This window comes from Microtus pennsylvanicus, chromosome 7 (genome assembly GCF_037038515.1).
Source record: "Microtus pennsylvanicus isolate mMicPen1 chromosome 7, mMicPen1.hap1, whole genome shotgun sequence".
NCBI lineage: Eukaryota > Metazoa > Chordata > Mammalia > Rodentia > Cricetidae > Microtus > Microtus pennsylvanicus.
Genome location: NC_134585.1, coordinates 45708429 through 45723304, shown reverse-complemented (window position 1 = coordinate 45723304; position 14876 = coordinate 45708429). Strand labels below are relative to the sequence as shown.

The 14876-nt window shown below is 42.7% G+C and overlaps 1 protein-coding gene across 3 annotated transcripts in view; it reads right to left on the bottom strand.

Annotated features, from left to right (window-relative positions):
- Kcnq5 (potassium voltage-gated channel subfamily Q member 5) overlaps window positions 1-14876 on the bottom strand; it is a 534457-nt gene continuing 519581 nt past the window's right edge. For all 3 annotated transcript variants that reach the window (XM_075980633.1, XM_075980634.1, XM_075980635.1), the window contains 3 exons: window positions 8155-8286; window positions 6865-6991; window positions 1-4930 (listed from right to left, as the gene is read on the bottom strand). In XM_075980633.1, the coding sequence (XP_075836748.1) occupies window positions 3968-4930; window positions 6865-6991; window positions 8155-8286 (1222 nt within the window). In that variant the 3' untranslated portion in view covers window positions 1-3967. The remainder of the gene's footprint in view (window positions 4931-6864; window positions 6992-8154; window positions 8287-14876) is intronic.

Genomic DNA, 14876 nt, shown 5'->3' with positions numbered 1-14876 from the left:
AGATATCTTTTTAATATTTTCCTTTAAAACAAATATCTCAGTAAAAGAGAGCAAAGGAAATTACATTTTAACGATAGCTTGAAATGGGTATGGTATTTCTGATTTAGCTGTTTTCAGGAAACAGACAATTATATTGTTTTCCTACATGACTTTTAGAACTGCTCACTTAAATGCACATCATTATATTAAATTAAATTTCCTAACAAAAACACAACCATGTCATTTAAGGCAAAAAAAAATCAGGTTTTGGGAAATTAGCATTTATGATGTTTCCTTGATCTGATTGAATGATCAGTTTGCCTGGGTTTCATCATTCTTTATGGTTTTGCTCTGGAAATGGTATGATATTTAGTTAGTCTGTGCCTTGATTCCTCTAATTAGACTTGTTTGACTTTCAGATTAAGACCCTTCCAGACAAAACCGAGTCAACGGGAGGTCAGAAAGGCACCTAAGAACCAGAAATTATTATAGAATCAGAAAACCCAACAAAGCATCTTAATTTAAATGAACTTGCCATCTCCAGATATTAACTTGCTTGAACAAAATGCAAACATTTAGAGTAGACATGGCAACATTTTTTTTTAGTTAACCTCCTACAAGGGATGACTGCTGTATTAGCGTAATCAACCCTATGCACTGCAGAAGGCAGACAGGCTTGATCTGAGAGAGCACATGGCTACTCAGTGTGCTCATTTGAACTGTGCTCCCAGACATCCTTTTGGATGGGTCCCTGCTAAGTGTAACTGGGAGAGCCCCCTCCCCCATGCCCCCCCCCAGAGAATGGCATAATAGACATAACCCTGATGTTTACACGCCAAGAAACCTGTTTTGCAATGTCCAAGAGTTTCTGTGCTAGAATGAAACAGACACAAAATGGTCATGGCTTCAACGTACAAACATTTTTCATGATGCAGCTTTTCACATTTTGCTTAAGACTGCAGTGATGTGTTTTGGCTTTGTCTCTGACTAGTCAGTCTTCAGCGATGTTAGATGAACTGTACTGTGTTTGAGACCTGAGGAAGCCTAAGAAGGGATCCTCATTACATTCATAATTCTTGCTGCCAGTGGGGTTCAACCTGAGACAGTGTCAGTGCTGTCTGGAAGCTGTCAGCTCCTTTCTCTTCCTCAGCCATTATTTGGAGTGACCCTTGTTGAGTGCCACCAGGTGGCTCTGGCTTTTGCTCAGTGGAGGGATATGTTTTGTGTATACATGCATGTGCAAGTCCCTTGGAGGGTACATCATTGCTTCGGGTTGGTTGAAGACATGGGTAAATGAAAAATCATATTAATAACTGCCTAGCATTCTGTTTGGAAAATGAGAATAGCTTTAAAGGCTTGATGAACATTTTTCAATAGAATGAGAAATTCACACTTTATCTTATTTGTATTTTCATGGGCCATAAGATCCTGAATGCTATCCAGGAGACTGTATTGGAATCCAAGAAAGCTTTTGTTTGTTTTTTAAGATAGGATCTCTCTATGTAGCCCTGGCTGGCCTGGAACACATTTTGTAGACAGGCTCGCTGGAATGCACAAAGATCTACCTGCCACGCCTTTAATCCCAGCACTTGGGAGGCAGAGGCAGGGTGGATCTCTGTGAGTTCAAGACCAACCTGGTCTAAAAGAGCTAGTTCCAGGACAGGCTCCAAAGCTACCGAGAAATCCTGTCTTGAAAAACCAAACCAAACAAACAAAAAGATCTACCTGACTCTGCCTCCCAAGCCCTGGGATTAAAGGTGCGTACAGCCATACCAGGCATAAGGAAGGTTTCTTTCTTTCTTTCTTTCTTTCTTTCTTTCTTTCTTTCTTTCTTTCTTTCTTTCTTAACTTTTCACTGTCAAAAAATGAGGTTGAGAAGCACACTCGAGGAAGAGGAAGTTGGTTTGCTTGAGGGTGAAGGCTGGTTAAGGCCTGGTGAAGTCTGATATCAAACTGGGGTGAAGGATCACCAAACAGTTAAGGGGCAGAAAAATAAGGATGACTGGTAACTAGAACATTCTGCTGGGAAAGAGGTTTGGGAAGGGCTGGTGGACTTGAAGGTCTCCTTTCTTTGAGCAACCACTTTAAATCCCTAGATCCTGCTCATTTGGCCTGGATGCTGAAAAAAATCCTCCCCCCCCCAGTGATAATAGTTGTTAAGAAAAAAATATATGCCTTCTTTCATGAATCCTTCAGGATTTCAAGCCTAACCAACTTCCCTTAGACTTCTTTCTTTTCTTTCCTTCCTTCCTTCCTTCCTTCCTTCCTTCCTTCCTTCCTTCCTTCCTTCCTTCCTTCCTTCCTTCTTTTGGAGACCAAGCTTCACACATCCAAGGCTAGCTTTGAACTCCAGAACCTCCTGCCTCTGCCTCCCAAATAGCGGGATCACAGGTATACACACATGGTAGGCTCTCAACAGCTTATTTGAATGTTATTCACTCTGTTTTTGAGACACAGTTTTGCCGTATCATCTAGGCTAGCCTTGAACCCGTGCTCCCATCTCACTTTGCCCAGGGCTGCGATTACAGGTGCAGGCTGAATTCTAACAAGCAGCCAGTATTGCTTGCCTTTTGAGAAATACATTTTTAATACATATTTTTCATTTGATTCTTTGCCATCGATTGTGATATTATTAAGGGGTTCTGATCTACAGACACATCGAGTGCTATCTGGTTTGTAATGATATATGTTCATAACCTGGAAACTGAGCCAATCATTTCACATTTGGGATAATATTGTTGGGAGGAATAGAAAAATGTTCACTATAGTATAAAAAGTAAAGGGAGTTTAGTTTTAGCCTTTCATGTGCAAAATGTACTACTACACAATAGCAAAAGACATTCAGGGAATAGTAAAAATAAATAGCTTGCAAAATTCTCTGTTATACAAGAATAAGGGATGTTTAGGTAGTTGAACTTCCTAGCAATATTTATTTTCTAAAAAAAAATCTAGTTGTGTCATTTTGGCTTCTCTCCTCACTGCCCTTTCCTTGCATGCTCCCCACTTGTGGGAATGCTTGTAGTCTTTCCAAGTCTTCCTTCCCTCCGCCTCACATAGATACCCCTTTCCCCAGGTCCTACCTGCATGTCCACAAAATGGGAATAGCTGGTCACACTGGCCATTGAGTGGGCAGGATGGTCAAGCCTGTCACTGTGTTCTCACAGAGAGATCAGTCCAGCTGTAAAAGCTGTTAAACCCATCGGTAGTTCGTGTGCTTGTGAGGAGATTGCGCTTTTTACACGGCTGACTCCTCCATCAGAGATGTTTGCACAAACTTTAAGATGTCAAGGGAAGAGCAAATCTCCTGCCCCACTGGCCCTGAACGGCATTATCTGCCCATTTTCGAATCAGACAACATTCCCGGCATAAAGGACAACATGAAAACAATGTGCAAAAAATTGTCTGCCACAGAGCTAAGTCACCAAAAGCACACAGATTGACATTCAAATTACGTTAATCAAATGACTGAGGAGGAATGGGTTGGCTAAGATATCTTGAAATAAGCAGTCGTTTCTGTTATATTCCAAATTCTGCTTTACTTGTGTTATGAGCAGCTGTTGCTAGCCACTGTGTCTACACATACATTATGGCCTAATTTTGAAAATGAACTTTGTGTCTAGTCATAAAGCAGAAATGCCTTAAATCTGAAGGTGTTTACTCCAATTTCAAAACACAGCATCAACTCTTGCAATGGAACTAATCCTGACATCTTCGCGCACCCCATAGCTTCAGCAGCGACTGTGTGCTTGGGATTTTAGACTCAAGGTACATTACTAAATGCATGGGTTAATGTCGATGCACCTTGGAATTTCTGCCATCCCTAAACATGCATTTTCATGCAATTAAAAGATAACAGGCTTCTAAGTTTGCCGTTCATGTTCTTCCTGATTCTTGCGATTTCGACTTTTTAGAAGGGCTTCCAGAATACTTCATGCAGTGATATGTATGGCTAAAAGAACAGCTATGCCTAGAAAGGGAACAAAGAACTTTAGTTAAGTTTGACATGAGGCAAACTGAGGGCATCTGTACTGTCTCCTGTCTTACAAATGTTCTGAGATGACCGTGACCTTCCAGTCCTTAAAGAGTCTGATGTAAAAGCAGCTTCACCCGCAGGCTGCGGGGTGGCATCAAAAATGTCTGTTTCTGCCTCCTCGGCACCCAGTTCTTCATCAGTTATAAACAATTTGGATTCTCTCCACTTAGGGTAAAAATCTTGGCTGCCTCTGGAGCCACTGGACTCACTGCCCGAAAATTGCAAGTTCAGTTCCTCTGTCGATCTGATCAGGTTTTGTACAGACAAAGATTTGCCCAAGTCTTTGGGCACCATGGGGCGGACAGACAACAAAGTTTCTCCTCCCATGTCAAAACTTTTCCGCAGGGAACGATCCTTGGTCAGATTTGACTGCGCAAACTGAACGTTTTCCTTGGAGGCAACAAGGCAGGTGGTGACATCGGAAATACTTTCTTGTAAGCCAGTGGGGTTCGGGTGCAGAGTCTCCGGCCTGGTCAGGTGCTTGATGGCTGGGAGAGGAGGTGGGATCTGTAAAGTTGTTGGGGCTGCTGGCTTGGGGGCTGCGCTTATTTGGTTTGCAATGTTATTGGTGGCCGCCAGGGAGGAGCCGTCATTTTGGCTCATTGGCACCTGTGTTGCTTGGCTGTGCATAGTAGGGCTAAGCGCGTAGAAAGTCTGAGCACTGAACTCATTTGGCGTTAAAATGAACTGCAGGCCTCTCGAGATGTTGGCACTGGCTGACCTCGTCAAGCAGCCACTGGTTTGGGCGGAACTGGACAGGTCTTTGCTATCCACTGGGCTCTGGTAGTCAGACGTCTGTTCACATTCAAAAGGCGGGATCTGGAAGGAGGCCAAAGTGAGGGCTGAGGCGGAGCCTTTGCGGAGGACCTGCTGGTAGATGTCCAGCAGACAGTCCAACTTGGATTCGATGGACTGGACCTGCAAACGGGAAAAACAGTTACAAATGAGGACACTCTCTTAGGAAGAACTGACTTTACTCTTGGGATGTCAAAGGTGAAATAAGATTTTATTGACACAGTAAAAGAAATACCATGAAGGCCAAAGCACTTCTGATTGTGACGGAGGGTAACACTGGGGGCGACAGGGCCAGAGAAGGAAGGGGAGAGAGGGTTAGAACCGCATTTGTGTGACCCTCTTTGGACTCCCCTCGCTAGTCTTCAAAACCTTTTTTTAAAAAATCATATAAACACCATTGAAGTGCATTTCAAGGTATTTTCAATCAGCATGTTTTTCTTACTGGTTGATTTTCTTTCTGGATTGCCAGTGAATTTTAGAAGGAACATGTTCTATAATGAAATTATGAAACTTAAGTATCAATCTAAGAAAGTTTAATTTTTTTTTGAGTTTTTTTTGTTTTTTTTTTTTGTTTTTTTTTTTTTTTTTTTTTTTCTTTTATAAACTGCTTGGCCCTTAGCTCTAGCCCTTACTGGCTAATTCTGATATCCCAATCAACCCATCTCTAACAATCTGTGAGCACCGGTCTTACCGGGATTTTTTTTTGTTTTGTTTTTTGTTTGTTTGTTTGTTTGACAGCCCTGGCTGTCCTGGAACTTTGCTCTGAAGACCAGGCTGACTTGAATTGTGAGATGACCCCCCCCCCCCCACACACACACACAGACGCACACCTCGAGTACCGGAATTAAAGGCACTGGCCACCACTAAAGGCTGGGCTGAGAATTTAAATTTAAAGTTAAGACCAGGCATGGTTGTGAATACCCTTAATCTCATCACTTAGGAGGCAGAGGCAGGCAGATCTCTAAGAGTTCAAGTCCTGCCTGGTCTACACAGTGAGTTTCAGCCAGAGCTACATAGTGAGACCGCACTCCTCAACACCCCCCACAAATAAATTTAAAAAAACATAAATAAATGTTTTCAAATGAATACTTAGAATATTTACAATTCCATTGAGAATACTCTCTGAGAAGACACAGCCTCAGGGCCAAAAATTACTGTTTGCCACAAGTACGGTGAGGTTTTAAATCTCATTTTAAATGAAGGAAAGTAAAAGAGACGCAATGATAAACAGATCTTTGCTATTTTACTATTGAAATTCTACAGTTGCTTCTGAATTAAGTATTAATGGACAAGATAAACATTTCTTATCCTTCAATGGAAATCCAAAAGTGTTTTAAAGACACTCTCTACATATAAGAAGTCATTAATTTCAACCACTCCCTACTTCATTCCTTTGACATATAGTGATCATTAGGATTAACTGTAAAGTAGTGAGGCACACCCTTAATCCGAGTACTTGGGAGCTGGAGGCAGACAGGTCACTGTGAGTTCAAGGACAGCCTGGTCTACCAAGCAAGTTCCAGGACTGCCAGAGCCATGTAGAAAAGATTCTGTCTCAAAAAACAAACAAACAGGCGCCCCTTTAATCCCAGAACTCTAGAGGCAGAGTCAGGTGGACCTCTGTGAGTTCGAGGCCAGCCTGGTCTACAAGAGCTCGTTCCAGGACAGCTAGGGCTGTTACACAGAGAAACCCTGTCTCAAAAACAAACAAACATACCAAGGCAGCAACCACAACAAAAACCAAAACCAATCAAACAAAAAGATTAACTTTAGGGGCTAGAGAAATAGCATAGGTTAAGGGCACTTATTCTCTCAGAGGACTGGGTTTGATTCCCAGCACCTGCATGGTAGTTCAAAACCTTCTAAAACTCCAGTTCCAGATCTACAGCTTCTTCTGACCTCTTTGGGCATCAAACACAGACATACATGCAGGCAAATCATTCATACACATAAAATAAAATGTTAGAAGATTAACTTTAACACCTAAGTTGCATCCGTATACTTAGCTTTGAGGAACAAATCACAGCCGAAAGCTAACTGGTGTGGGTGAGCTCTACCTGTTTTTCCACCTTGACAACCCGGCCGAGCATGCTGACGTCATCCGTCATCTCGTGTTCTGCGGTTATTTTCTCTCGGCTCTTCTTATCTGAGGTGATCTGCCCTTTTCCAAGAATTTGATCAACACTGCCAGACAAAGGAGATACCTGGTTTTAGGCACTAATTGATGACAGTAGACCAGTCGTGTTATCAACCTTCCTAATGGTGCAACCTTTTAATATAGTTCTTCATGTCGTGGGAATCCCTGACCATAAAATTATTTTCGTTACTACTTCATAACTCGTTTTGCTGCCGTTATGAATTGTAATGTAAATACCCTATATTTCCAATGGTGTTAGGCGACCCCTGTGAAAAGGCCATTCAACCCTCAGAGGGATGGAGACCCACAGGTTGAGAGTCGATGCATGAGGCAAAACTGGAAGGCTCAAAAGAGGAAAGGCAAGTGTCCAGTTTGTAAAAGGCAAGGCAAGCTGACACGCTTTGATCCAATTATCTTTTAAGAAAAGAGTCAGTTGTTTTATTTATTTATTCATGTGTGTGTGTGTCTGCCACATGGGTGCAGGTACTTTTGGTGGTGTCAGATTCCCTGGAGCTGACAGAGAAGCAGTTGTGAACCATCTGATATGGGTGCTGGGTTCTGAAGTCAGATCCTCTGGAAGAGCATCCAGTCTCTTAACTGCTGAGTCCCCTTTCTCGCCCCTGATTATTTTCTTAACACAGGATTACATATTTTTTTAATCCCTCTGATCCTTGATGAAATCCATTTATGATGGACCTGATAGAGGAAAAAAAATGAGCGAGCCAAATAACTTGTTTCTACCTTGGACCAGTCAGTTCTGAATTCCACCGTAAAAACCATGAAATCGTAATTATGCTTATTTTACACTGATAGAAGAGATTCCATGAGGATTTGTTTTATACCTGATCAGCAGGTGGGAAAGCTATGGTCGTTTGTAAAGTGTTCTATGGAGTGATATTGCTAGGCCATCATTAACACTTACCAAGTACCAGGTTCCAAGGTTCCCACATGTTACAAACTACACTGACGAGTCAGTGGTCATGTCAACCCTATGCGGCACCCCTGACAGTCTCTCCATTTCTCAGAAGAGGGATCCGTGGAGCCTGTCAATGTTTGATTTACACCCGAAAAGAAGAGTGTAAAGAAGAATACAATATCTGTGATAAAACAACCTCCCAGTGGCCTACCAAAAAATGAATCAGCAATACAGAATTGAGAGGCTTTGTTTATTGTGGGAAACCCCCTGACAGTTTCCATACCCTTTGCTTACCGTGTTTGAAGGCTTTTAATCCTACACAGCATGTCCAGATGACCGGCAGAATATTGTTCAATGACATCTTTTACATCATATGGGCGCAATGTTTCCTTAAACTTCCGTTTGGCCACGTGAAATTTCATAATTCTGTTTAAACACGTATTAGATATGATTACTAACAACTTTATCAAAATAAATTACCAATATGTTTACCAGCAAATATCAAGAAATTCATAGTGGTACAGACCTGTAATTTCACTTATATTAGTGGCTAAGGCAGGAGGATCACAAGTTCAAGACTTGCCTGGGGAACATGGTCAGCTTGGGAAACTTACTGATGTCCTATTTCAGAACAAAGAAGGCCAAAGCAGGGCCGGGGGTCCAGCTCAGTGGTAGGAGACTTGCTTAGTGTGTGCAAAGCCCTACCCTAAATTTAACCTCCAATATTGAAATATATGTACATATATAAAACTGGGAAGCAAAAATCATGTATCAATATTTTATGCTTCTACAGTAATGCAATATAAAAGATATAAAGAGGGCGTTATTAAGAACATTTCTTAGGAGACACACCTTCAGCGTAGCAACCCTCGATAAAAAAAAAAACAAACTAAACATTAAGTGCTATCTCTTTTTAATATCTATGGAAATCTCCAGCTAAAACCACAGTCAAATGCAATTCTATGTGATCTGAGACATCTAAGATACCACAACACCTTGGATTATATCTCTTAAAAAATAGGGCACACTGGGGAGATGGTTTTATTTGGGAAAGCGTTTGCCATACAAGCATGAAAATCTGAGCTCGGACGCCTGGCGTCCATGTAGAAAGCTGCCTGTGGTGGCGTACACCTGTAATCTCAGCCCTGGGAAGGTGGAGACAGGAGGATTTCTGCAGTTACTGAACAGCCAGCATAGCCAAATTGGTGAGCTTCAGGATTTTTTTTTAATCTCAAAAAATAAGGTGGAATTTGAGGAAAACACTTGATATTGACCTCTGAACCCCACAGACACATGTGTATTCACACACACATACATACACACACAGACAAACATACATCACTCTTAAGCACCCCCCCAAATAGTGCTTTTTTATGTAATTACATCTTCCTCCCTCCCATCCCTCTGTCTCTCCATCCCTTCCTGCTTCCTTCCTTCCTTTTCTGGATATGCATATATATATGTATATACATATGCCATAGCACCTGTGTGGAGTCAGAGGAAAACCTGCAGAAGTCCATTTTCTCTTTCTACCAATATAGGTCTCAGGGATCAGATTCAGGTTATCAGGCTTGATTGCAAACATCTTTGCCTGCTAGTTGTATATGTCTTTGAGATGCAAATGTGTTTGCAAATCTCTGCTGTTTTTTTTCTAAAGTAATACATACTAGCTTTGAAATTTGGGGAGAATTTCATAAACTATTTTTGAATTGCAGTGTTGGGTTCGCTAGCCAATTTTCTTTTAAGGACAATTATCCGTGGAATTTGGATATAAACATTTCTGAGGAATAAGAGATCCCTCATTATAATGCCTCCCTTAGCACGAGCCCCAGATTTTAGAACAATATTTCTTCCGTCAATTTGGTGATGGCAGCAGTAGCTCATCTGTTTTGGTAATCAGTTACTGCAGCAGTGTCATAAAGTGCCTGCTAGAAGCAAGGGAGTGTGACATTTTAATTAATCTGTGCAGCCTCACTGCTGGTAAATGTGAAACCTGTTGGTGTTTTCCAACCATTAAATAGTTCACTGATTCCTATTATCACAGTCATGGATTCTAGGGAGGGAATTGGTCTCGGTTCTAAAACCTAAGATGTATAGTCCCTTGGCTAAAAGTGGAAAGATGGGAGTTTTAAAAGAAAATATTCATTACCTACCTGAAGTGACAGGTTATTTCATTGACTTCAAATTGCTTAGCATTTCAAAGAGCCTAAACCCTATCATCTAGTTGTATCATTAACCTCAAATTAATTATGACCCAAATGCTGCTGAATCTCTCACCCCCAACTCCCCAGATCTTTTCACCAGTTTCTCACCAATATCTTTATTCAGAAAAGAGACTTTGTGTTTGTTTGTTCTTCCTCTTCTTCTTCCCTTCCTCCTCCTCCTTTTTTAGACAAGGTTTCTCTGTGTAACAGCCTTGGCTGTCCTGGAACTCACTTTGTAATTTGAACTCACAGGTGTCTGCCTGCTCTGCCTCCAGAGAGCTGGGATTAAAGGCTTTTGCCACCACATTTGACAATGTGTTTGTTTCTTTTTCTTTTCTTTCCTTTAAAGACATTTAGGGAAAAAAATCATTTAGTAGAAAGCGGAGGAAATCTGGGCAGGGCTGGGAAAATGTCTCAGCTGGTAAGCTGTTCGCTTCAATAAGAGTTTGAGTCTAAATCCTCAGGCATAATCAGTGTGTGTCTACAATCCCACTATAGGAGACACCTGGAGCTCACTAGTCATCCAGCCTAGTTCAGTCAGTGAGCTCCAGGTTCAGTGAGAGACCCGGCCTCAAAAATAAGCAGGCAATCAATTGAGGAAGAGATCCAAAGCCAGCCTCTGGTCTCTACCTGTGCATGCCCATCTGCGTGTGTGCACCTCCATGGAATAGCCATGTGAGCATGTGCACACACCACACTTGCATGCATAGTACATGATGTCTTAGCTTCATGAGCACTGGAAGAGATGTTCATTTCTGCTTTAAGTATGTTTGGGGAGGCAGACGTACATAGGTCTTAGAGTGACATCTCCAAGCACTCGGTAGCAAGGCACAACTGCCCAGGTCTGCCTGGCTCCCACCTTACGTCCTGCACTCGCATGGTAACAGTTCTGGAAAAGTGAGAAAGCAGAGTGGCGTCTTCAGCAGCTCTTCTTTTTCTCCCAACAGCAGGGCAAGGGAGACTGCTGCATAAGCCAGTGTGCTTCCACTGGCTGCAACGTGGGTGCAGCGGCCTCTGTTGTGCTGTGTCTGGACTGCAGTAAACACCCACCCCAGATAAATCACCTTTTTTTTTCCTTAAGGAAGACCTCTCCTTATTTTAATTTATAAAGCATTGTATTAGTTCTCTGTGGCATTTACTTCAATGTGTGTTGCCTTTTTCTGCTTTTAAACTGTACATACCACATTTTAGAATCATCAACACAATAGGAAAAAAAAATACGCCAAGCATCTAAAAGAACATAAAACGTTGAGCTGAGCACCGAGGTGCCTCTTTTTTTAGTCACTGCTACTCAGGAGACTGGGCAGAAGGCTTACTGAGTCAGGAGTTCAAGGCTAGTATGGGCAACATAGCAAGATCCTGTTACAAACAGTAGAGAAACAGCAATAACCTTAGATTCCTGTTTGGGACACTACTGTAAGTATATCTGAAACGATCTTGCTATGTTTACTCTAAGGAAGACTAGGCATGAGTGATGCCCTTTTTCTATAACAGATCTCCTTTCAGTTCTTTTGGGACAGACATAATTATCATAATCAAAGTCGGAGGTGGCGAGGGGAAAACCTCAGAGGTGAAGGTAAGCTTGAGAGGGCATCTCTGAGCACATCTCGCCATCCTGGCTTTTTGCAACAGTTCCTCCTTTCTCTGGTTATCCCTGAAATGCCCCCAAATTGTCTCTGAGGTCTAATGCAGTGACCCAGATGTGAGCAGACAGTATCATTTGCTGGTCGCACAGATGGGTGGTAAATGCAAAAAGCCGAGCAAAACATAGCTCGCGTCTTCTACATCTAAATGCTGCCTGGCTCTCTAATTGTGGCACCTCTCTGGGTGTGTGGCAACGGGCTAAGCAGTTTGTCTGCAGCATACCAACGTGGAACTAATAATTTCCCACCCTTGCTCTTTTAGTCAAGAGAAAGCTAGGAGTTTGGGTAACCTGCTCACAAGGGGCAAGCGATTGCTGAGGCCAAGGCCCTCAGTCCACCAATCCAGAGAGTTGCTTTACAGGGGGCTCAGAGGCAGGAGACTTTATAACTCTAAAAGGATTGTACAGGCTAGGAGGCATGTGAACTCTGACACACGCCCAAGTGAATCCAAGGCCACACCAATCACTTTATCCGTCTTCATCTCTGTCTTTCTGAAGGGACCCACGCTTGGAACTCACTGCCCTTTTGCTTCATTATCTTCATTCTCTCAAGCGTTCTCTTCTTCCCCCAACCCTACTAATTGCAATATTTCCCTTTCCAACAAATAAAGGTTTTTTGTTTTTTTTTTGCTTATTTACACCCCACTTCAGGATGTGTCCATTACTCTCGGTGTCGTCCACCAGTTTTGCTTTGAAATGTACGCTCTCCCAGAGAGCACCGCTGCTTGTAAAAGCCATCCTGTTAACCTCTGAGAAGAGAGCATGTCATTTCTCTAGTGACCTAGGGGTGAAATGAAGTTCATGGCTTAATAATTCTAGACCTTTAGGAAGAAGTGAGGGTACTGAAAATTGAGGGAACATATTTTTGTGTGGCCTTTTGAGATTGGGTTTCTCTATGTAGCACTGGTTGTCTTGGAACTCACTCTGTTGGCTGGCCTCAAACTCAAAGCTTTGCCTCTCTGTGCATCCCGAGTGCTGGAATTAAAGGCGTGTGTCACACTTGGCTTGAAGGGCTATTTAGTGATGAATTTTTTTTTTTTTGGTTTTTCGAGACAGGGTTTCTCTGTGGTTTTGGAGCCTGTCCTGGAACTAGCTCTTGTAGACCAGGCTGGTCTCGAACTCACAGAGATCCACCTGCCTCTGCCTCTCGAGTGCTGGGATTAAAGGCGTGCGCCACCACCGCCCGGCTAGTGATGAATTTTTTAAATCTTCATATTATTATTAGTTAAACATACACTTAGCCAAATTACTGCTTATTTAACTGTATTTTTTTATTATTACATATACTTTGTTCTGCCTGCATATAAGCCTGAACACCAGAAGATGGTACCCGAACTCATTACAAATGGTTGCGGAATTGATGCTGGGAACTCAGGACCTCTGGAAGAGCAGCCAATGCTCTTAACCACTGAGCCATCTCTCCAGCCCTTCAGTGATGAATTTAAAAAGTCTTCTGATTATTGAATTTTCCCTCCTCGAAGACAACTGTATTTCAGGTAGTAAGACTTTTAACTATAAGAATAGAGGAATGGGCTGGGCAGTGATGGCGCACACCTTTAATCCCAGCACTTGGGAGGCAGAGACAGGTAGATCTCTGAGTTCGAGGCCAGCCTGATCTACAAAGCTAGTTCTAGGACAACCAGGACTGTTACTGGAACTCTGTCTCAAAGAACAAAAACAAAACAGCAAAATTAAAAAAAGAAAGAAAAGAAAAGAAAGAAAGAAAGAAATGGGGAAGGAAGAGAGAGCTGGGTTTAGGAAGTTCTGGGTTGGCAGGGAGAAGGGTGAAAGCTGATTTTGTCTGAGGGGCTTGTCTGGAAGTTCTATGTCTTGATTCTCCAGGCACAGATGGGTGTAAATGCAGGGAAAATAAAATACCTAGGGGAAGGGCAAGAAGGTATTGTAGAAGAAGAGGGCCAGCAAGTGAAAATTGTGTGTCCTGAAGGGTCTTATGGTTTCTGCTAGAGAGACAGACCGCTGGACAGAATAAACAAACAAACAAACGCAGATATGGCCCAATAACACTTAATTTGCACCAAACAAACTTTGGGTTAGAGTTTTGACCTTTAGCTGTCCTCTCTGACCCGTCTTTTAGATAGGAAATACCAGGAAAACAGGAATAAATTGAAGTCTATGAACCGCCTTGTCAAAGAGGCCAAAGACCTTGGGGGCCTCTTCCATGTTTACAAAAGAACTTGACTATGGCTTTTTCATTGCCTGGGAAAAAGGGAGTGTTTGAGGACATTTTCCCAGGGTCAAATTAGGACCTTAACAATGGATTTGATAAATAGGATGATGATAGCATTAGACTGCCCTTCCGGATGCTCCCTGAGGGAGGGGGATGATTATTTTGCAGTTAAGGACACGTGGTACAGAGAGAGGTTGAGTAAGGCTGATACTAAAAGATTCACCTGTGCCTGGCTTGTAACATACTCGACAAACCTTTGCCAACCTGTTCTTCTGGTAATTTCTGACTGCCCTTTGGAGGATAAATAATAAGGTGAGAAGTCAGGTACCCACTCAGCAGATTCTCCATGAGCTGCCTCACAACACAACAGACAAAAGCTAAGAACTCCTCATCAAAAGCTCTGTCTCCTCCTATGAACCCTGTTGATCAGCAGGAGGATAGGGGGTGGAAGAAAGCCTGTTGAACAAGACTGTCATGCTCTTATAACACCACTAGAGGGCGGAAAAGCTTCACCACCGACCCAAACTGGCGTCTCGTCCAGAAATGGGGAGCCTGCTCACACATTTTCTGAGAACGGAGGAACTACAGCAAAGTTAAACTCTGGGTAGAATATGTCTATAAATACACACAAACACATGTGCGCTTCTGAGGAGCGAAGGAAACGTAGGTGCATTTTTTGTTGCGCTGCCATGAGTTATAAAATCTTGCAGGAGTCTTGTTCAAGTCCTCTAAATCAGGGTGAAGGCATGAATATGCAGAGAGAAGAATAAGAGGAAAACAGAAGCAGCAGTGACTACCGCTGCCACCGAGCAGATGGACGGACCCGGCCAGCAGCCAAACCGTGTGCAGGGCAGAGAGGGCCCAGCCGACTGTGAACCGAAGAGGCGTTTGATTGACTGTGAAGGCAATTCTACTTCCCAAGCTTGGCGGCTCATTGGAATCACCCGGGGAGCATGGGCCCTGACTCTCATTCTGATTTAAT